This window comes from Temnothorax nylanderi, unplaced genomic scaffold (genome assembly GCF_030848795.1).
Source record: "Temnothorax nylanderi isolate EJ_2023f unplaced genomic scaffold, tnyl_v1.0 TNYL_tig0147_pilon, whole genome shotgun sequence".
NCBI lineage: Eukaryota > Metazoa > Arthropoda > Insecta > Hymenoptera > Formicidae > Temnothorax > Temnothorax nylanderi.
The window spans coordinates 8,727-32,045 of NW_027249209.1; the positions used below are offsets into that span (position 1 = coordinate 8,727).

Genomic DNA, 23,319 nt, shown 5'->3' on the forward strand with positions numbered 1-23,319 from the left:
CTCTAATTCCTTAACCCTTTAGGAACAAACGATTTAAACGGAGGTACAAACGGGTACAAACGATTCTCCTTCGAATGGCGTTGGGCGTTTTCTGATATCTTAAAGTTGGGGGCTGGCGTTTTTTTACCCCCTCTAATTCCTTAACCCTTTAGGAACAAACGATTTAAACGGAGGTACAAACGGGTACAAACGATTCTGCTTCGAATGGCGTTGGGCGTTTTCCGATATCTTAAAGTTGGGGCTGGCGTTTTTTTACCCCCTCTAATTCCTTAACCCTTTAGAAACAAACGATTTAAACGGAGGTACAAACGGGTACAAACGATTCTCCTTCGAATGGCGTTGGCGTTTTCTGATATCTTAAAGTTGGGGGCTGGCGTTTTTTTACCCCCTCTAATTCCTTAACCCTTTAGAAACAAACGATTTAAACGGAGGTACAAACGGGTACAAACGATTCTCCTTCGAATGGCGTTGGGCGTTTTCTGATATCTTAAAGTTGGGGGCTGGATTTTTTTTACCCCCTCTAATTCCTTAACCCTTTAGGAACAAACGATTTAAACGGAGGTACAAACGGGTACAAACGATTCTCCTTCGAATGGCGTTGGGCGTTTTCTGATATCTTAAAGTTGGGGGTTGGCGTTTTTTTACCCCCTCTAATTCCTTAACCCTTTAGGAACAAACCCGAGCAGCACATAAACATTGGTCTGATATTGGATCTATGTTGATTGCCCAACTTATATTATGTCGGCCCGACGTTCCAAATTATCAATGGACCGATGTTGGTGGCGTCACGCTGGTTTACCGACGGCCAATGATTGGTGAAATATTGGATGTTACATTTAGCCAACATTGTACCAACGATTAAAAATGATTCAATCGCACAAAAACATTGGCCCAATATTGAACATATGTCGACTATTTAAATTCTAGATATTGGCCCAACGTTCCTAAATGATAATGGACCAACATTGGGTGCATCCGGTGCATTAAAATAAGTATACGGTGTTTAACTAATATTATTTTTAATAATATTAGTAATCTAAAAAATAAAATGGACGTCAATACATTTTATACTTATATCTGTTGTATTTACTAATTACATGTTATTTATACAGTTCTAGGTATTCTTGTAGGAATGAGTTAAAATTTATGTAATTATATATATATATATAATTAATTATATAATTTATAATTTAATAAAATTATAATGTATAAATAACATGTAATTAGTAAATACAACAGATATAAGTATAAAATATATATGTATTGACGTTCATTTTATTTTTTAGATTTACTAATATTATTAAAAATAATATTAGTTAAACATCGTATATTTATTAATTAAAAATTGTCGATATTAATTAAACCTCAAAAATGTAAGATTATAAGCAGCGAATGTATAAAAGTAAATAAATTTCTATAATAAAATTAACATGTCTAAAATTCGGATATAGAATTATCTTTATTATATAATATATAGTACACGCAATAAAATAAACAGTTACACAATTAAATATTTTAATTCTAAGACTGAATAGTACACAATTTAAAATAAATATGAACAAAATAATATAATTTGTATTGAAAAACAAATAAAAAAAAGTAATTTTTTTATAGAAAGAGAATAAAACATTAAAATATTTAATTCTTAACTCGAATAATTTGTGCTTCATCAGTCTGGTTATTATTTATAGTTTCCTTATTCCTTCTGTTTCGACCACCATCTCGATCCATTGCATAACGTAACCAAGATTTAATTGTTTCTTCGGATATCTTATAAGATGTTTCTTGATTAGTGCTTGCTGATCCTATAAAGTATAAGAAAACTCAATTTTACAATATGAAAATTGCATTACAATTTATTTTCAAGAATCACTTGCAATTGTAGACTTACTAAGGATGAGTTTGCATATGGCATCAAAAGATTGAAGACTTGTTTTGGCTCCTCTTCCTGCCCAGTTTAATTTTTGTGCTAATTCATTATGGATAATCCGTCTGAGAATCCTCCGCGTGTGATCCGCTTGCGAAGTTCCTCCAAGGCGGCGAAAATGATTAACCTGAGAACAAAAATAAAATAACCTTAATTTTTTGGATAATTTTTTTTGAAGACATATTCCATGAATAACAAGAATTTCTTTATAACAAAATACGAACAGTTTTGGAAAAACAAAACAAAGTTTTTACAATTTTAAAAGAAAACATAAATCAACATATATGTATAATTGCTTACGTAAAGTTCAAAAATAGATTTTTGTTTCAAAAATTCATTGAAAATTGACAGATTCCTCAATGACAAGGCAGGTATAAGAGTCTCTGTTTCCTCAGGTAACTTTTCCTCTGCAATGTTGTCACTGAACAGTTTATTTTTTATACATTTGATGTCCTTTTTTATGCTGCTTATGTCAAATTTAATATCTTCAAATGTAGTAACTAAGTTCTTGAATTGACCTAAAAGCATGTTTAATTATCAGCAATTTAATGTTTGTAATAGTCAGTATTGATTTTTTCATGATAGTATAAAAGCTTATTTTACCTTCAGATGAACTTGTACTTGCTCGCGATTGTACTCTTGCCGGGGTCTTACAATTAGTAAGTACAGAAGAATAATGCGAACTCATTTCTTTATCTATAAACATAAGTCAAAAAAAGCTATCAAAAAATTCTATAATTTACTAAAAACATAAAAATATTTTAACTTACTTTGGATATTTTTATTAGCCGGTAACCGAATAGGTTCCGGTTCTGGTAAAAGTTTGCCTTTCTTTTGTTCTTTGAAATAGTCATATCAGTTTCACTAGATGAAGATGCTGAAGATGCTTCATTAGATGACCTTTCAGATGCAGATACATCAGCATAACGCTGATTTGGAAAGCGTTTTCTTTTCTTTAATTGGTTCTCGGCGATTACCTCATCAGGCACCTGATCCGTGCCTGTTTGAATTTCATCAGTATCTAAATACTGATATCCATCTCTTTTTGATTTAGCTTTTGTTAACAGATCTGCAAATTATACTAATTAATTTCGTATCAAACAGAATTTTCAGTTTTTGTGAGAAAAGAGATAATAAAATAAAAATCAAATTTTAATTTTGAAAATTATGTTAACAGTTAATATTATAAATCTATTCAAAAATATATTTACCTGTTTGATACAAAACTCGCCTTGAATGTGTCTTCCAATATGATTTTGGTGTTTCGAAAGTTGTAACTGCTTTCCAAAATCGAGTTCCTTTATATTGAGGATAAAAAGTTTTATGATTTCCATCAGTCAACCAGGAAGTTGGTATCACTTCACAAGTTTCTTCTTCAGGAAAATCCACTACAGAAAACATTCTTATCTATAAATAAAAAGAAAACATAAAATATTACATAATTGTAGATATTATAATAAAAACAATCTCTAATCTTAGTATATACCTTTCTTCTATCACGGTGTATGCAGAAGAGGAAGACATACCGAAAAAAGAGACTGTTTCAAAAGAACATTTTTACAGAAAACAGAACTGATATTCCAAGCTTCATAGTTTTTGGATAGAGATGAAACTTTAAATATTTTCAAAGTGACGAAGGACACGGATAACTGTACATATCTTCTATTTGCAGATATTTTAATCCAATAATATATATATCCTTATTCAATGTCACAAAATTGTAAATTACTACAATGTTATTGTCTTTCATGGTGACACAGTTATTCCCGGAAAACGTTGATAAAATGAAGGCAGTGCTTTTTACCTTCTTGAATTGTTGTACATGACAAGGAAAATTAATTAGAGGTCCATCGGAATGACTTGAATTTAATACAACATGATAGCGAAATTTTTTATCTGTTGTATAATCATTTAATAGTTTTTTGTTTTCTGTAGCTAATACATGTGAACTTTCTGACAGCCTTTTCACTATTTGCTGTAATGGTTGAGTAGAAGTTCTCAAAAGTCTTTTTAACTTAAAAAGAAAAGACTCAAAGGGAAAGCACTAAATGTGTCAAGAATGCCATATTTCTTTGCATCAGCTGTTAAATGAGTTAAACAATGAATATTATAAACAACTGTGTCAGCACCATATAATTTAGACCAGTGATTAACAAAGGATCTTATTAAATCAGAAGCAAAATCAAGATAATTTACAATTAGACTTGTACTACATAAAATAGTAGAAGCTACATGTAGTAACAAGAAATGTTTATAAATTGCGGAAGGAACATTGTTATTTAAAACAACTATCCCGGAATACAAGAGGAACTGCCGAAATTCTGAAGCTTTCCAATGTGCAATTTCCTTTAAGCTACGTGGTTTCCTTTGAAACTCAATTGGAAAATGTTTTCTCTGAGCAATTAATTCATTGGAAATGCACTCAATAGAATAAGCTGATAATCTAACACGTAGATCTCCTTTTAATAACATCATTAGAATCTTACGCATGCATCCAAGTGGTAGCAAATGCATGTAATCCAAAGGAATTTGGGAAATTAACCCCATATTTAATTCTGACAGAGGAGATATTGACTTATGGTGATCTGGATCTGACATTGAAGCAAAACTTTCATCAGTACGTAATGGTGCATCTTGTAATGGAAATGTCATTCTATGATTTATATATACACCTTCTTGTTCACATCGGTCACATCCTGAATATGCATTAAATAACTTGCAACATTTGATCATACAACGTGCTGGAGTGTCACAGATAAAAGCTCTGATTACAACTTTAAATTGCATTTGACTTCTGTCATGGAAAAATCCATTTTCGCATAGTTCTTTGAGTTCTGGTACAAAATCTTCAAAATAACCAGTAATTGGTTCTGGTTTACTTTCACCAAGAAACAAAGAAACTAAAAATGGCTCATACTGATATCGTTTATCAATAACATAGCAAAGTATTGGCCAAAATTGCTTTGAGGAACTTTTATATATAGGTATTCCATCAACATTGAAAGTCAATTGAATAGTGTCGCCATAATATTTATGCTTCATTTGTAAATTGGGAGTGATGCCGATATAATGCAAAAGACCACTACTACCTAATTTTTTTACAAGTGCTTGTCTACTTGTTTTTAATAGAGTACGTGCATCTCTGGGAAGGTTTTCAATATTTGTGTACCCTTTCAGAATTTTTAATAACTTATTTATCGATGAATGCTTAATATTTTCTTCTATACACCATTTTTGTATTTTACTATTTACAGGTGTATCACTGCTACTTTGTGACATATTGTCATCTGAAGATGATACAGACTCATTATCAAAATTACTATTACTTTGTGACATATTGTCATCTGAAGATGATACAGACTCATTATTAAAATTACTATTACAATCTTCACAATAGTCATTAATATCATCACAATCACTACTTTTTGAATCATTCAAACTATCTTCATATAAATGACAATTATTGTCATTTATATTTTCATTATTATTATCAGTCAATTCCTTCAAAAATTCTTTCATATGGGCTTTTACCCTTTTCCTAACTTCTCTATACTTCCGGGCTCTCTGTGCCATTTTTATCTACAATAAAAATACGTAATTATTTAAAATTACGTGATATTAATTATGAATATGCATCATATTCACATAATGATACATAGGATATAATACATAGGACTATAACAATGACACATATATTAGAAATTGTCAAAGAAAAGATTAGAACATAGAAAAGAACATAGAAATAATATTAATAAATATTCACATGATGATACATAGGATAATACATAGGACAATGACACATATATCAGAAATTGCCAAAAAAAAGATTAGAACATAGAAAAGAACATAGAAATAATATTAATAAAAAATGTGAAGCCAATGTATATCAGTCTGGAGAAAAGAGGTACTATATGAAAGTGTTTCCAATTTTATCCTTTTTTATAATTTAATTACCAGAATTTGATTACATTAACCATGCAATGATATAGGCAATATATATTTATCGCGTGAACTGTGCAAATATATCATGTCTTACCTTACAATTAAGGATTATCATAATTTTGCCGTATAAAGTACTTCAGAAAAGTCAAAGAAATTATTGAACGATTTTATACTGGCTATGCTTTTGACGCTACGTTTAACTTTTTAATATAATTTATTCTGCCAAGCAAATACGATTATTTTAGGTTAAGAATGACTTATTTCCGTTGTTAACTGTCAGTAAATATCATAAATATCTTTATATAAACAAATAAAAAAGTTACTCACCTGCAATCCAATTAAGCAAGAACACGACTCTTCTTTTTCTTATTTTAATTATTAAACGTCTGTGTCCAATGATCTAAATGATCTAAAACGCTTCTTCTTCTTCTTCAGTTGGCTCTTATATACCTCTTGACACAGTGCAATACGGCACGTTTATCTAAAACGCAATACAACGCACTGACACGATCGAGCACGAGCACCAATAAAACATAAAACACGCGATCTTCGTTTCTTGACTGCGCGCCCGGCGCGCCCGCCCTGCGGTCCGCTCACAGCGCCGCTGTAAGCATATCATTCTGTCTTCGTTACACATCGATTATCAAACGATGGTCCAATGTCGGCTAAATATCGTTCAACAAACGGTTGGTATTGCGTTGTCAATCGATTAATAATATACACTAAAAATAGTTAAAAATACTGTAGGCTATTTCAAAACAGTTAAAATTTACAAAAAAAACACAACAATGCCTTTTAATTCGTATCAAAAAAATAAAAAGAAAGTGTCTAACGATTCATCGGATTGTAGCATTTTAACAATGTCGGTCCGACATTGTTTCCCCAACGCCGATGTTTCCGATTAAAAGCCAACCGTTGGTCAACCAATATGTGCTGCTCGGGAACGATTTAAACGGAGGTACAAACGGGTACAAACGATTCTCCTTCGAATGGCGTTGGGCGTTTTCTGATATCTTAAAGTTGGGGGCTGGCGTTTTTTTACCCCCTCTAATTCCTTAACCCTTTAGAAACAAACGATTTAAACGGAGGTACAAACGGGTACAAACGATTCTCCTTCGAATGGCGTTGGGCGTTTTCTGATATCTTAAAGTTGGGGGCTGGCGTTTTTTTACCCCCTCTAATTCCTTAACCCTTTAGAAACAAACGATTTAAACGGAGGTACAAACGGGTACATACGATTCTCCTTCGAATGGCGTTGGGCGTTTTCTGATATCTCAAAAATTAACGAATTTACCTCTTGGACGTTTTTTGAAGAGGTTGTAATTTCCGGTTCCTTTGAGATACAAACGATTTAAACGGAGGTACAAACGGGTACAAACGATTCTTCTTCGAATGGCGTTGGGCGTTTTCTGATATCTTAAAGTTGGGGGCTGGCGTTTTTTTACCCCCTCTAATTCCTTAACCCTTTAGGAACAAACGATTTAAACGGAGGTACAAACGGGTACAAACGATTCTCCTTCGAATGGCGTTGGGCGTTTTCTGATATCTTAAAGTTGGGGGCTGTCGTTTTTTTCTCCCCCTCTAACTCCTTAACCCTTTAGAAACAAACGATTTAAACGGAGGTACAAACGGGTACATACGATTTTCCTTCGAATGGCGTTGGGCGTTTTCTGATATCTCAAAAATTAACGAATTTACCTCTTGGACGTTTTTTGAAGAAGTTGTAATTTCCGGTTCCTTTGAGATACAAACGATTTAAACGGAGGTACAAACGGGTACAAACGATTCTCCTTCGAATGCCGTTGGGCGTTTTCCGATATCTTAAAGTTGGGGGCTGGCGTTTTTTTTACCCCCTCTAAATCCTTAACCCTTTAGGAACAAACGATTTAAACGGAGGTACAAACGGGTACAAACGATTCTCCTTCGAATGGCGTTGGGCGTTTTCTGATATCTTAAAGTTGGGGGCTGGCGTTTTTTTACCCCCTCTAATTCCTTAACCCTTTAGAAACAAACGATTTAAACGGAGGTACAAACGGGTACATACGATTCTCCTTCGAATGGCGTTGGGCGTTTTCTGATATCTTAAAGTTGGGGGCTGTCGTTTTTTTCTCCCCCTCTAACTCCTTAACCCTTTAGATACAAACGATTTAAACGGAGGTAAAAACGGGTACAAACGATTCTCCTTCGAATGCCGTTGGGCGTTTTCCGATATCTTAAAGTTGGGGGCTGGCGTTTTTTTACCCCCTCTAATTCCTTAACCCTTTAGGAACAAACGATTTAAACGGAGGTACAAACGGGTACAAACGATTCTCCTTCGAATGGCGTTGGGCGTTTTCTGATATCTTAAAGTTGGGGGCTGGCGTTTTTTTACCCCCTCTAATTCCTTAACCCTTTAGAAACAAACGATTTAAACGGAGGTACAAACGGGTACATACGATTCTCCTTCGAATGGCGTTGGGCGTTTTCTGATATCTCAAAAATTAACGAATTTACCTCTTGGACGTTTTTTGAAGAGGTTGTAATTTCCGGTTCCTTTGAGATACAAACGATTTAAACGGAGGTACAAACGGGTACAAACGATTCTCCTTCGAATGCCGTTGGGCGTTTTCCGATATCTTAAAGTTGGGGGCTGGCGTTTTTTTTACCCCCTCTAAATCCTTAACCCTTTAGGAACAAACGATTTAAACGGAGGTACAAACGGGTACAAACGATTCTCCTTCGAATGGCGTTGGGCGTTTTCTGATATCTTAAAGTTGGGGGCTGACGTTTTTTTACCCCCTCTAATTCCTTAACCCTTTAGAAACAAACGATTTAAACGGAGGTACAAACGGGTACATACGATTCTCCTTCGAATGGCGTTGGGCGTTTTCTGATATCTTAAAGTTGGGGGCTGTCGTTTTTTTCTCCCCCTCTAACTCCTTAACCCTTTAGATACAAACGATTTAAACGGAGGTACAAACGGGTACAAACGATTCTCCTTCGAATGCCGTTGGGCGTTTTCCGATATCTTAAAGTTGGGGGCTGGCGTTTTTTTACCCCCTCTAATTCCTTAACCCTTTAGGAACAAACGATTTAAACGGAGGTACAAACGGGTACAAACGATTCTCCTTCGAATGGCGTTGGGCGTTTTCTGATATCTTAAAGTTGGGGGCTGGCGTTTTTTTACCCCCTCTAATTCCTTAACCCTTTAGAAATAAACGATTTAAACGGAGGTACAAACGGGTACATACGATTCTCCTTCGAATGGCGTTGGGCGTTTTCTGATATCTCAAAAATTAACGAATTTACCTCTTGGACGTTTTTTGAAGAGGTTGTAATTTCCGGTTCCTTTGAGATACAAACGATTTAAACGGAGGTACAAACGGGTACAAACGATTCTCCTTCGAATGCCGTTGGGCGTTTTCCGATATCTTAAAGTTGGGGGCTGGCGTTTTTTTACCCCCTCTAATTCCTTAACCCTTTAGGAACAAACGATTTAAACGGAGGTACAAACGGGTACAAACGATTCTCCTTCGAATGGCGTTGGGCGTTTTCTGATATATTAAAGTTGGGGGCTGGCGTTTTTTTACCCCCTCTAATTCCTTAACCCTTTAGGAACAAACGATTTAAACGGAGGTACAAACGGGTACAAACGATTCTCCTTCGAATGGCGTTGTGCGTTTTCTGATATCTTAAAGTTGGGGGCTGGCGTTTTTTTACCCCCTCTAATTCCTTAACCCTTTAGAAACAAACGATTTAAACGGAGGTACAAACGGGTACAAACGATTCTCCTTCGAATGGCGTTGGGCGTTTTCTGATATCTTAAAGTTGGGGGCAGGCGTTTTTTTCCCCCTCTAATTCCTTAACCCTTTAGGAACAAACGATTTAAACGGAGGTACAAACGGGTACATACGATTCTCCTTCGAATGGCGTTGGGCGTTTTCTGATATCTCAAAAATTAACGAATTTACCTCTTGGACTTTTTTTGAAGAGGTTGTAATTTCCGGTTCCTTTGAGATACAAACGATTTAAACGGAGGTACAAACGGGTAGGGGAAGGCGGGGTATTCTTGGACACGGGGTATTGTTGGACAGCGCGATATCTTTCCCGTTTCTGCCGCTAGGGGACTCTACCGTCTACCATAGTTTCGTCTCGTCATACTCTCATTTTCTATGGTGCAGTTGACCAGTTTGAGCGCGTTTGTTACCTCGCATTCACAGTCGTCCGAATTTTGTTACTTGCAAAGTGTTTTTTTGGCCCGTTGGTGTGCTTGTTTTAACACGGTTTTTCGACGAACCAAGTCAGGTAACTATATGTATTACATTCTTTGAACTTTAAGCTTTCAAAGCATACTACGAGTTTTGTATGAAATGTGCATTGTGTTACTTATACGCAGACATGTTTGAAAAATAAGCGTTCGGGGTATTATTGGACATTTTTTTCGGGGTATTATTGGACACTTGATTTTTGACATTTCACAGCGTAACCTCGTGTATTTGATGCGTATAAGTGATTTTTCATGCATAATTTCAACAATGCATTCGTTTTTTTGGCCATTTCTAATCGTTTTTTGGTCCGTTTAAACTTTGTTTGACAGAATGCCACGTTATTATGCAAAAAAGAAAAAAACAATTGACTATGAAAATATTTTGAACGCGATTAAGTCGGTGAAAATTCATAACAACTCAATACGAACAGCTGCAACGGCGCACAACATACCCAAAAGCACGTTAGCTTGGCATATTGGGAATTTCGAGAATGAAAAAATTGACGTTGCTACTGCAAATGTAAATGTAATGGAGAATTTGCTGTTAAATCATTCGACGACTGGCAAAACGGTGAGTTGATTTAACCTCATTTTTTTGAACCACCAATAAATTTATTTTTAATTTTTTTTTAACTTTATTTATGTTTATTTATCTAATTATTTATTTATATTTATTCATTTTTTTCAGATTTTCAATGCAGTGCAAGAGCGTGCGCTCATGAAGTACATTCTGAAAGCCAGCGACATTAATTATGAATTGAGTTTGTTGGAGCTGAGGAAACTTGCATACGAATATGCTAAAAAAATCGGCATTTCGTATCCGGACTCATGGGATGTCAAAGGAGAGGCAAGTTCGGATTGGCAATTGAGCTTTATGAAACGTAATCGAAATTTGTCACTGCGAACACCGGAACAAGTGAGCCAGTACCGTTCGAAGTCCTTCAACAAAGAGAATGTCGATGCCTTCTTCAGCAATCTGTCGTCTGTGCTTAATGCTACACCGTTCGAAGCGCATAGAATTTGGAACATGGACGAATCTGGATGTCCAACTGTCCCAACGAAAGCTGTGAAAATCATTGCACCGAAAGGAAAGAAACGGGTGGGCACAGCAACATCAGCCGAGAGAGGCACAAACGTGACTCTGGCATTGTCCGTCAGCGCAACGGGACAGTCAATTCCGCCGTTTTTCATCTTTCCGCGAAAAAATATGAAAGATGTGTACATGACGCATGCAACACAAGGTGCAGTTGGTATCGCAAATGGTTCTGGGTGGATGACAGCCGATGAATTCCTCAAATACATGAAGCATTTCGTCAAACACGCCGGCGCGAATAAGGATTCACCAACTTTTCTGCTTCTCGACAATCACATGTCACATTTGTCGATTGACGTCCTTGAATTAGCAGTGGATCACGGGATTACAATGCTCTCGTTTCCACCGCATTGCACTCACCGTATGCAGCCGCTCGATGTTTCCGTATTTGGCCCTTTCAAGACAATGTACACCATAAAATATGATGCTTGGAAGAAATCAAACGTCGGCGTGGCTTTTGATTTGCACCATGTGCCACTCATTGTCGACCAATGCTTAGACACTGCCGTTACCCCAAAGAACATCAAGGCTGGATTTAGAGCAACAGGCATTTTTCCATTTGATCCGCACGTCTTCACGGAAATCGACTTCATCGCTTCGGATTTGAGCGGCGAAAATGAGTACAACGATGATGAAGAAGATGAAGATAATCAACGTCGAGTCATTGTGTCTGGCGATGCAATACCAACCACAGCACATGAAGAAGTTGTGACATCTGAACCATCTACCAGTTCTGTCCTTTCGGCCAAAGACCTCCGCGGCGCATTAAAATCGGTAGGTCCATTAAAACTTGGCACGCCAGCCAAAAAGTCTAATCGCGGTCGTAAACCATTGAAATCGGTGGTTTTGACATCGCCAGAAAATCTGTCTGACCAACGTGATAAGACCGAGAAAAGGCGTTCAAGTTTATTGGAGAAAGACGACGCAAAGAAGAAAAAAGGCCGTGGAAAATCAAAGACTCCGCAAAAAAAAATCCCGCCTCCAGACGAAACTGAGGATGAGGAAGACATCGACTTCTGCATAATTTGCATGAAAAATATGCCGAAGAACGAAAATCGGCGAAACACTGCCTATTGTGTCGCTTGTGATCGAGGTGTCCACTTGAGTTGTGCCGGAGCGGACCCGAACACTTTCAAATGCCATAATTGTGATCCGCAATAATTTTTTTTTTAATTTTCAACATATTTTTTACATTCTTTTGTTCATCTTATTATATTCTTTCAGTTTTCTCAAGAAATAAACGTTTTCCAACAATAACTTGCAATTTTTTATCGATTTACATAACTGTCCAATAATACCCCGAGATTTTTCAAAATCTCAAAAACCTACTTTTTGCGCCAACTGCTACACAGGGTACAACGTTGAACAATTAGGTACAATTTCTGGTAAAAAAGTAAGGTTACTTATCGTACAACACAATTAAGCTTTAAAATTTTCAAAAAAAGCAATTTTTTTAGAGTTTTTGGTGAAAATAAAAACGTGTCCAAGAATACCCCGATTTCCCCTACAAACGATTCTCCTTCGAATGGCGTTGGGCGTTTTCTGATATCTTAAAGTTGGGGGCTGGCGTTTTTTTACCCCCTCTAATTCCTTAACCCTTTAGGAACAAACGATTTAAACGGAGGTACAAACGGGTACAAACGATTCTCCTTCGAATGGCGTTGGGCGTTTTCTGATATCTTAAAGTTGGGGGCTGGCGTTTTTTTACCCCCTCTAATTCCTTAACCCTTTAGGAACAAACGATTTAAACGGAGGTACAAACGGGTACAAACGATTCTCCTTCGAATGGCGTTGGGCGTTTTCTGATATCTTAAAGTTGGGGGCATGGCGTTTTTTTACCCCTCTAATTCCTTAACCCTTTAGGAACAAACGATTTAAACGGAGGTACAAACGGGTACAAACGATTCTCCTTCGAATGGCGTTGGGCGTTTTCTGATATCTTAAAGTTGGGGGCTGGCGTTTTTTTACCCCCTCTAATTCCTTAACCCTTTAGAAACAAACGATTTAAACGGAGGTACAAACGGGTACAAACGATTCTCCTTCGAATGGCGTTGGGCGTTTTCTGATATCTTAAAGTTGGGGGCTGGCGTTTTTTTACCCCCTCTAATTCCTTAACCCTTTAGGAACAAACGATTTAAACGGAGGTACAAACGGGTACAAACGATTCTCCTTCGAATGGCGTTGGGCGTTTTCTGATATCTTAAAGTTGGGGGCTGGCGTTTTTTTACCCCCTCTAATTCCTTAACCCTTTAGAAACAAACGATTTAAACGGAGGTACAAACGGGTACAAACGATTCTCCTTCGAATGGCGTTGGGCGTTTTCTGATATCTTAAAGTTGGGGGCTGGCGTTTTTTTACCCCCTCTAATTCCTTAACCCTTTAGGAACAAACGATTTAAACGGAGGTACAAACGGGTACAAACGATTCTCCTTCGAATGGCGTTGGGCGTTTTCTGATATCTTAAAGTTGGGGGCTGGCGTTTTTTTACCCCCTCTAATTCCTTAACCCTTTAGAAACAAACGATTTAAACGGAGGTACAAACGGGTACAAACGATTCTCCTTCGAATGGCGTTGGGCGTTTTCTGATATCTTAAAGTTGGGGGCTGGCGTTTTTTTCACCCCCTCTAATTCCTTAACCCTTTAGAAACAAACGATTTAAACGGAGGTACAAACGGGTACAAACGATTCTCCTTCGAATGGCGTTGGGCGTTTTCTGATATCTTAAAGTTGGGGGCTGGCGTTTTTTTACCCCCTCTAATTCCTTAACCCTTTAGAAACAAACGATTTAAACGGAGGTACAAACGGGTACAAACGATTCTCCTTCGAATGGCGTTGGGCGTTTTCTGATATCTTAAAGTTGGGGGCTGGCGTTTTTTTACCCCCTCTAATTCCTTAACCCTTTAGGAACAAACGATTTAAACGGAGGTACAAACGGGTACAAACGATTCTCCTTCGAATGGCGTTGGGCGTTTTCTGATATCTTAAAGTTGGGGGCTGTCGTTTTTTTCTCCCCCTCTAACTCCTTAACCCTTTAGAAACAAACGATTTAAACGGAGGTACAAACGGGTACATACGATTTTCCTTCGAATGGCGTTGGGCGTTTTCTGATATCTCAAAAATTAACGAATTTACCTCTTGGACGTTTTTTGAAGAAGTTGTAATTTCCGGTTCCTTTGAGATACAAACGATTTAAACGGAGGTACAAACGGGTACAAACGATTCTCCTTCGAATGCCGTTGGGCGTTTTCCGATATCTTAAAGTTGGGGGCTGGCGTTTTTTTACCCCCTCTAATCCTTAACCCTTTAGAACAAACGATTTAAACGGAGGTACAAACGGGTACAAACGATTCTCCTTCGAATGGCGTTGGGCGTTTTCTGATATCTTAAAGTTGGGGGCTGGCGTTTTTTTACCCCCTCTAATTCCTTAACCCTTTAGAAACAAACGATTTAAACGGAGGTACAAACGGGTACATACGATTCTCCTTCGAATGGCGTTGGGCGTTTTCTGATATCTTAAAGTTGGGGGCTGTCGTTTTTTTCTCCCCCTCTAACTCCTTAACCCTTTAGATACAAACGATTTAAACGGAGGTACAAACGGGTACAAACGATTCTCCTTCGAATGCCGTTGGGCGTTTTCCGATATCTTAAAGTTGGGGGCTGGCGTTTTTTTACCCCCTCTAATTCCTTAACCCTTTAGGAACAAACGATTTAAACGGAGGTACAAACGGGTACAAACGATTCTCCTTCGAATGGCGTTGGGCGTTTTCTGATATCTTAAAGTTGGGGGCTGGCGTTTTTTTACCCCCTCTAATTCCTTAACCCTTTAGAAATAAACGATTTAAACGGAGGTACAAACGGGTACATACGATTCTCCTTCGAATGGCGTTGGGCGTTTTCTGATATCTCAAAAATTAACGAATTTACCTCTTGGACGTTTTTTTAAGAGGTTGTAATTTCCGGTTCCTTTGAGATACAAACGATATAAACGGAGGTACAAACGGGTACAAACGATTCTCCTTCGAATGGCGTTGTGCGTTTTCTGATATCTTAAAGTTGGGGGCTGGCGTTTTTTTACCCCCTCTAATTCCTTAACCCTTTAGGAACAAACGATTTAAACGGAGGTACAAACGGGTACAAACGATTCTCCTTCGAATGGCGTTGGGCGTTTTCTGATATCTTAAAGTTGGGGGCTGACGTTTTTTTACCCCCTCTAATTCCTTAACCCTTTAGAAACAAACGATTTAAACGGAGGTACAAACGGGTACATACGATTCTCCTTCGAATGGCGTTGGGCGTTTTCTGATATCTCAAAAATTAAAGTTGGGGGCTGGCGTTTTTTTCTACCCCCTCTAACTTCCTTAACCCTTTAGATACAAACGATTTAAACGGAGGTACAAACGGGTACAAACGATTCTCCTTCGAATGGCGTTGGGCGTTTTCCGATATCTTAAAGTTGGGGGCTGGCGTTTTTTTACCCCCTCTAATTCCTTAACCCTTTAGGAACAAACGATTTAAACGGAGGTACAAACGGGTACAAACGATTCTCCTTCGAATGGCGTTGGGCGTTTTCTGATATCTTAAAGTTGGGGGCTGGCGTTTTTTTACCCCCTCTAATTCCTTAACCCTTTAGAAATAAACGATTTAAACGGAGGTACAAACGGGTACATACGATTCTCCTTCGAATGGCGTTGGGCGTTTTCTGATATCTCAAAAATTAACGAATTTACCTCTTGGACGTTTTTTGAAGAGGTTGTAATTTCCGGTTCCTTTGAGATACAAACGATTTAAACGGAGGTACAAACGGGTACAAACGATTCTCCTTCGAATGCCGTTGGGCGTTTTCCGATATCTTAAAGTTGGGGGCTGGCGTTTTTTTACCCCCTCTAATTCCTTAACCCTTTAGGAACAAACGATTTAAACGGAGGTACAAACGGGTACAAACGATTCTCCTTCGAATGGCGTTGGGCGTTTTCTGATATCTTAAAGTTGGGGGCTGGCGTTTTTTTACCCCCTCTAATTCCTTAACCCTTTAGGAACAAACGATTTAAACGGAGGTACAAACGGGTACAAACGATTCTCCTTCGAATGGCGTTGTGCGTTTTCTGATATCTTAAAGTTGGGGGCTGGCGTTTTTTTACCCCCTCTAATTCCTTAACCCTTTAGAAACAAACGATTTAAACGGAGGTACAAACGGGTACAAACGATTCTCCTTCGAATGGCGTTGGGCGTTTTCTGATATCTTAAAGTTGGGGGCATGGCGTTTTTTTACCCCCTCTAATTCCTTAACCCTTTAGGAACAAACGATTTAAACGGAGGTACAAACGGGTACATACGATTCTCCTTCGAATGGCGTTGGGCGTTTTCTGATATCTCAAAAATTAACGAATTTACCTCTTGGACTTTTTTTGAAGAGGTTGTAATTTCCGGTTCCTTTGAGATACAAACGATTTAAACGGAGGTACAAACGGGTAGGGGAAGGCGGGGTATTCTTGGACACGGGGTATTGTTGGACAGCGCGATATCTTTCCCGTTTCTGCCGCTAGGGGACTCTACCGTCTACCATAGTTTCGTCTCGTCATACTCTCATTTTCTATGGTGCAGTTGACCAGTTTGAGCGCGTTTGTTACCTCGCATTCACAGTCGTCCGAATTTTGTTACTTGCAAAGTGTTTTTTTGGCCCGTTGGTGTGCTTGTTTTAACACGGTTTTTCGACGAACCAAGTCAGGTAACTATATGTATTACATTCTTTGAACTTTAAGCTTTCAAAGCATACTACGAGTTTTGTATGAAATGTGCATTGTGTTACTTATACGCAGACATGTTTGAAAAATAAGCGTTCGGGGTATTATTGGACATTTTTTTCGGGGTATTATTGGACACTTGATTTTTGACATTTCACAGCGTAACCTCGTGTATTTGATGCGTATAAGTGATTTTTCATGCATAATTTCAACAATGCATTCGTTTTTTGGCCATTTCTAATCGTTTTTTGGTCCGTTTAAACTTTGTTTGACAGAATGCCACGTTATTATGCAAAAAAGAAAAAAACAATTGACTATGAAAATATTTTGAACGCGATTAAGTCGGTGAAAATTCATAACAACTCAATACGAACAGCTGCAACGGCGCACAACATACCCAAAAGCACGTTAGCTTGGCATATTGGGAATTTCGAGAATGAAAAAATTGACGTTGCTACTGCAAATGTAAATGTAATGGAGAATTTGCTGTTAAATCATTCGACGACTGGCAAAACGGTGAGTTGATTTAACCTCATTTTTTTGAACCACCAATAAATTTATTTTTAATTTTTTTTTAACTTTATTTATGTTTATTTATCTAATTATTTATTTATATTTATTCATTTTTTTCAGATTTTCAATGCAGTGCAAGAGCGTGCGCTCATGAAGTACATTCTGAAAGCCAGCGACATTAATTATGAATTGAGTTTGTTGGAGCTGAGGAAACTTGCATACGAATATGCTAAAAAAATCGGCATTTCGTATCCGGACTCATGGGATGTCAAAGGAGAGGCAAGTTCGGATTGGCAATTGAGCTTTATGAAACGTAATCGAAATTTGTCACTGCGAACACCGGAACAAGTGAGCCAGTACCGTTCGAAGTCCTTCAACAAAGAGAATGTCGATGCCTTCTTCAGCAATCTGTCGTCTGTGCTTAATGCTACACCGTTCGAAGCGCATAGAATTTGGAACATGGACGAATCTGGATGTCCAACTGTCCCAACGAAAGCTGTGAAAATCATTGCACCGAAAGGAAAGAAACGGGTGGGCACAGCAACATCAGCCGAGAGAGGCACAAACGTGACTCTGGCATTGTCCGTCAGCGCAACGGGACAGTCAATTCCGCCGTTTTTCATCTTTCCGCGAAAAAATATGAAAGATGTGTACATGACGCATGCAACACAAGGTGCAGTTGGTATCGCAAATGGTTCTGGGTGGATGACAGCCGATGAATTCCTCAAATACATGAAGCATTTCGTCAAACACGCCGGCGCGAATAAGGATTCACCAACTTTTCTGCTTCTCGACAATCACATGTCACATTTGTCGATTGACGTCCTTGAATTAGCAGTGGATCACGGGATTACAATGCTCTCGTTTCCACCGCATTGCACTCACCGTATGCAGCCGCTCGATGTTTCCGTATTTGGCCCTTTCAAGACAATGTACACCATAAAATATGATGCTTGGAAGAAATCAAACGTCGGCGTGGCTTTTGATTTGCACCATGTGCCACTCATTGTCGACCAATGCTTAGACACTGCCGTTACCCCAAAGAACATCAAGGCTGGATTTAGAGCAACAGGCATTTTTCCATTTGATCCGCACGTCTTCACGGAAATCGACTTCATCGCTTCGGATTTGAGCGGCGAAAATGAGTACAACGATGATGAAGAAGATGAAGATAATCAACGTCGAGTCATTGTGTCTGGCGATGCAATACCAACCACAGCACATGAAGAAGTTGTGACATCTGAACCATCTACCAGTTCTGTCCTTTCGGCCAAAGACCTCCGCGGCGCATTAAAATCGGTAGGTCCATTAAAACTTGGCACGCCAGCCAAAAAGTCTAATCGCGGTCGTAAACCATTGAAATCGGTGGTTTTGACATCGCCAGAAAATCTGTCTGACCAACGTGATAAGACCGAGAAAAGGCGTTCAAGTTTATTGGAGAAAGACGACGCAAAGAAGAAAAAAGGCCGTGGAAAATCAAAGACTCCGCAAAAAAAAATCCCGCCTCCAGACGAAACTGAGGATGAGGAAGACATCGACTTCTGCATAATTTGCATGAAAAATATGCCGAAGAACGAAAATCGGCGAAACACTGCCTATTGTGTCGCTTGTGATCGAGGTGTCCACTTGAGTTGTGCCGGAGCGGACCCGAACACTTTCAAATGCCATAATTGTGATCCGCAATAATTTTTTTTTTAATTTCAACATATTTTTTACATTCTTTTGTTCATCTTATTATATTCTTTCAGTTTTCTCAAGAAATAAACGTTTTCCAACAATAACTTGCAATTTTTTATCGATTTACATAACTGTCCAATAATACCCCGAGATTTTTCAAAATCTCAAAAACCTACTTTTTGCGCCAACTGCTACACAGGGTACAACGTTGAACAATTAGGTACAATTTCTGGTAAAAAAAGTAAGGTTACTTATCGTACAACACAATTAAGCTTTAAAATTTTCAAAAAAAGCAATTTTTTTAGAGTTTTTGGTGAAAATAAAAACGTGTCCAAGAATACCCCGATTTCCCCTACAAACGATTCTCCTTCGAATGGCGTTGTGCGTTTTCTGATATCTTAAAGTTGGGGGCTGGCGTTTTTTTACCCCCTCTAATTCCTTAACCCTTTAGGAACAAACGATTTAAACGAAGGTACAAACGGGTACAAACGATTCTCCTTCGAATGGCGTTGGGCGTTTTCTGATATCTTAAAGTTGGGGGCTGGCGTTTTTTTCCTCTCTAATTCCTTAACCCTTTAGGAACAAACGATTTAAACGGAGGTACAAACGGGTACAAACGATTCTCCTTCGAATGGCGTTGGGCGTTTTCTGATATCTTAAAGTTGGGGGCAGGCGTTTTTTTCCCCTCTAATTCCTTAACCCTTTAGGAACAAACGATTTAAACGGAGGTACAAACGGGTACAAACGATTCTCCTTCGAATGGCGTTGGGCGTTTTCTGATATCTTAAAGTTGGGGGCTGGCGTTTTTTTACCCCCTCTAATTCCTTAACCCTTTAGAAACAAACGATTTAAACGGAGGTACAAACGGGTACAAACGATTCTCCTTCGAATGGCGTTGGGCGTTTTCTGATATCTTAAAGTTGGGGGCTGGCGTTTTTTACCCCCTCTAATTCCTTAACCTTTTAGGAACAAACGATTTAAACGGAGGTACAAACGGGTACAAACGATTCTCCTTCGAATGGCGTTGGGCGTTTTCTGATATCTTAAAGTTGGGGGCTGGCGTTTTTTTACCCCCTCTAATTCCTTAACCCTTTAGAAACAAACGATTTAAACGGAGGTACAAACGGGTACAAACAATTCTCCTTCGAATGGCGTTGGGCGTTTTCTGATATCTTAAAGTTGGGGGCTGGCGTTTTTTTACCCCCTCTAATTCCTTAACCCTTTAGGAACAAACGATTTAAACGGAGGTACAAACGGGTACAAACGATTCTCCTTCGAATGGCGTTGGGCGTTTTCCGATATCTTAAAGTTGGGGGCTGGCGTTTTTTTACCCCCTCTAATTCCTTAACCCTTTAGAAACAAACGATTTAAACGGAGGTACAAACGGGTACAAACGATTCTCCTTCGAATGGCGTTGGGCGTTTTCTGATATCTTAAAGTTGGGGGCTGGCGTTTTTTTCACCCCCTCTAACTCCTTAATCCTTTAGAAACAAACGATTTAGACGGAGGTACAAACGGGTACAAACGATTCTCCTTCGAATGGCGTTGGGCGTTTTCTGATATCTTAAAGTTGGGGGCTGGCGTTTTTTTACCCCCTCTAATTCCTTAACCCTTTAGAAACAAACGATTTAAACGGAGGTACAAACGGGTACAAACAATTCTCCTTCGAATGGCGTTGGGCGTTTTCTGATATCTTAAAGTTGGGGGCTGGCGTTTTTTTACCCCCTCTAATTCCTTAACCCTTTAGGAACAAACGATTTAAACGGAGGTACAAACGGGTACAAACGATTCTCCTTCGAATGGCGTTGGGCGTTTTCCGATATCTTAAAGTTGGGGGCTGGCGTTTTTTTACCCCCTCTAATTCTTTAACCCTTTAGAAACAAACGATTTGAACGGAGGTACAAACGGGTACAAACGATTCTCCTTCGAATGGCATTGGGCGTTTTCCAATATTTTAAAGTTGGGCGCTGGCGTTTTTTTGGGAGCGTCCCGTTTGATCACGTTAATATTTACCACGGTCCCGATTGACGAACGTCCCGATTGACCACGGTCCTGATTGACCACCGTCCCGATTGACCACGTTCACGATTGACCACCATCCCCATTGACCACCGTCCCGATTGACCACTGTCCCGATTGACCACCGTCCCGATTGACCACGGTCCCGATTGACCACGGTCCCGATTGAACACGTTCTCGATTGACCACCGTCCCGATTGACCACCGTCCCGATTGACCACGATTGAGCACGAGTTACAATATTAAACAGTTCCTGAGATATATACAGGGTGTAGAAAAACTAAGTTTCGTAAATTTGTGTAATAAAAGAAGGAATAAATACACCAACTTTAAGTATAGGAACCATGAGTCAACGACGCTTCGTTACGGGCGTTTAATTAAATCGTCACAACGACTGCGATGAAATGATTTTATTCCGTCAATTTGTCATGTTTACAGTAGAGACCCTCTATGCAGAGTTTGGCCATAAGAGATTTTATCCAAATCCTGCGAGAGGAAAGATATACATTATCTCTACAATATCGCTATTATTCACTATCTATTGCTGCAATACTTATAACACTTTTACAGCTGCCAAATGTGCTTGAGCGTATCAGATGAGGCTAGGTTAAAGGGAAAATTATATCCGTCTCTCTCGCAGGATTTTGACAAAATCGCTTATGGCCAGATTCTGTATAGAGGGTCTCTAGTTTACAGTAAATGTTCAAAATTACGACCGCCAACGTTACAACAAAAGTCACAGCACCGCGTCGGAGCAATGACTGCCGCGTTCTTTGGAATATTTTAGGCAAGTGTCGGATGGTTTCAGATGCCTTAACGATGTGACCAAATTCTTCTCGGATTTGACTGGTTGTGAATAAATTATACTTTTCATTGCACCCCAGAAGGTAACTTTGAACATTTATTGAAATAACACGTAACTGTCTTCTTGCCTTATTGAGAAATTTTTAAATACGGAATATTTACAGAAATAACAAATATAATAAATTTAACATACTCTTATGTTTCATTTTCTGATTACAGTGTTCTATACCTTTTATGACACTTTATCAAGAAAAATAGATTTGGACAATTTGCAGTCAAGTTTGAATGTGTAAAAACTATAACTATAACTTATTATGTATGTACAACCACTGAGATATAAGTAATGTCTCAGTACTTATACAATACAATAATTTTACGAAAGGTTAGGAAATCTGTCATAACAACTTCGTGGAAAAAAATGTATGTTAACTGCTATCAAGGAAGTATATCTCTACTTTTTGTTGGTACTTTGCGTTCCCGGCGGGCCATTGTCTCCTCACTGTCGTGCCGGACCGAGCGAGGTGAACCACCCTTGGGCTGCCTATCCGGACACCCGGCGAGGATTATAATACAATACATATATTGTATTATACAGTATATAATACAATATATGTATTGGTGTCTCAGACTACCAATAGTCTCCAGTGTTTAAAAATGCAAAAATATGGAAATGAAGGATTCGAGGATTGCAAACAGCCAACAAAAAGGATTATTTTACAAAACGGAAAGCAGTAGTGTATCCTACAATATGCACATATAAGAAATCGTGCAAATTAAGTGATATATACTAAATTACTAGAAATTTGATATTATGGGATTAATATTTTTCTTTATATATATATATTTTTTTAACTCCGCCTTGGACGGTCCCAAGCCCGGCCTGAGAAAGGAGGAGGATTAGAGTGGGCAGTCTTAGTACCCACTCCGTAAAACTAATTATATAATTTTAATATTGTTTAAATATTGTTTAAATATTGTTTAACTTTCGCTCACAAAGCTTCCTCTATGAGGAAGCCAAAACAAATAAATACAAATAATTATGCATCGAATAAAATACAAGCTTAAAATAGAGAAACCAATGCAGGTTTCTACTTGCACACTTAAAAATTATAAGGAAACAATGTACAAGTTTCTACTTGCTTACTTAAAAACTATGAGGAAGCAATGTGCAAGTTTCTACTTGCACACTTAAAAACTATAAGTAAGCAATGTGTAGGTTTCTACTTGTTTTACACAGTGGACATTTAAAATAGGAAAAGTTGTTCGATTTTGCCAAGGGAAACATTCTATTTAAGGAATGTCGTACTTAAAAGTATAATTTTGTGGGCAAAATTATGTACAGCTATTTAAAAAAACA

At 38.1% G+C, this 23,319-nt stretch overlaps 2 protein-coding genes and 1 long non-coding RNA gene across 3 annotated transcripts; 2 read left to right on the plus strand and 1 right to left on the minus strand.

Annotated features, from left to right (window-relative positions):
• Nucleotides 1-1,683: 1,683 nt before the first annotated feature.
• Nucleotides 1,684-2,429, minus strand: LOC139777404 (uncharacterized). The gene is made up of 3 exons (XR_011719349.1): nt 2,228-2,429; nt 1,892-2,054; nt 1,684-1,805 (listed from the first exon to the last, which is right to left on the minus strand). It is a non-coding gene; the product is annotated as an uncharacterized lncRNA (long non-coding RNA).
• Nucleotides 2,430-9,696: 7,267 nt separating this feature from the next.
• Nucleotides 9,697-12,576, plus strand: LOC139777413 (uncharacterized). Its single transcript, XM_071714830.1, has 3 exons — nt 9,697-10,153; nt 10,446-10,686; nt 10,804-12,576. Exons 2-3 carry the CDS (start codon nt 10,447-10,449, stop codon nt 12,367-12,369), a joined length of 1,806 nt encoding a protein of 601 aa, XP_071570931.1. The 5' UTR covers nt 9,697-10,153; nt 10,446; the 3' UTR covers nt 12,370-12,576.
• A 3,936-nt stretch (nt 12,577-16,512) lies between these two features.
• LOC139777410 (uncharacterized) lies at nt 16,513-19,407 on the plus strand. Its single transcript, XM_071714818.1, has 3 exons — nt 16,513-16,933; nt 17,225-17,465; nt 17,583-19,407. The coding sequence occupies exons 2-3, from the start codon at nt 17,226-17,228 to the stop codon at nt 19,146-19,148; spliced, it is 1,806 nt and encodes a 601-aa protein (XP_071570919.1). The 5' UTR covers nt 16,513-16,933; nt 17,225; the 3' UTR covers nt 19,149-19,407.
• The last annotated feature ends 3,912 nt before the right edge of the window (nt 19,408-23,319 follow it).

Bases quoted from the DNA above. Each gene is read 5' to 3' on its own strand.
- LOC139777410 (XM_071714818.1), top strand. From the start codon at position 17,226: ATGCCACGTTATTATGCAAAAAAGAAAAAAACAATTGACTATGAAAAT. The intron at 17,466-17,582 runs GTGAGTTGATTT...CATTTTTTTCAG, and splicing joins ATTCGACGACTGGCAAAACG to ATTTTCAATGCAGTGCAAGA.
- LOC139777413 (XM_071714830.1), top strand. From the start codon at position 10,447: ATGCCACGTTATTATGCAAAAAAGAAAAAAACAATTGACTATGAAAAT. The intron at 10,687-10,803 runs GTGAGTTGATTT...CATTTTTTTCAG, and splicing joins ATTCGACGACTGGCAAAACG to ATTTTCAATGCAGTGCAAGA.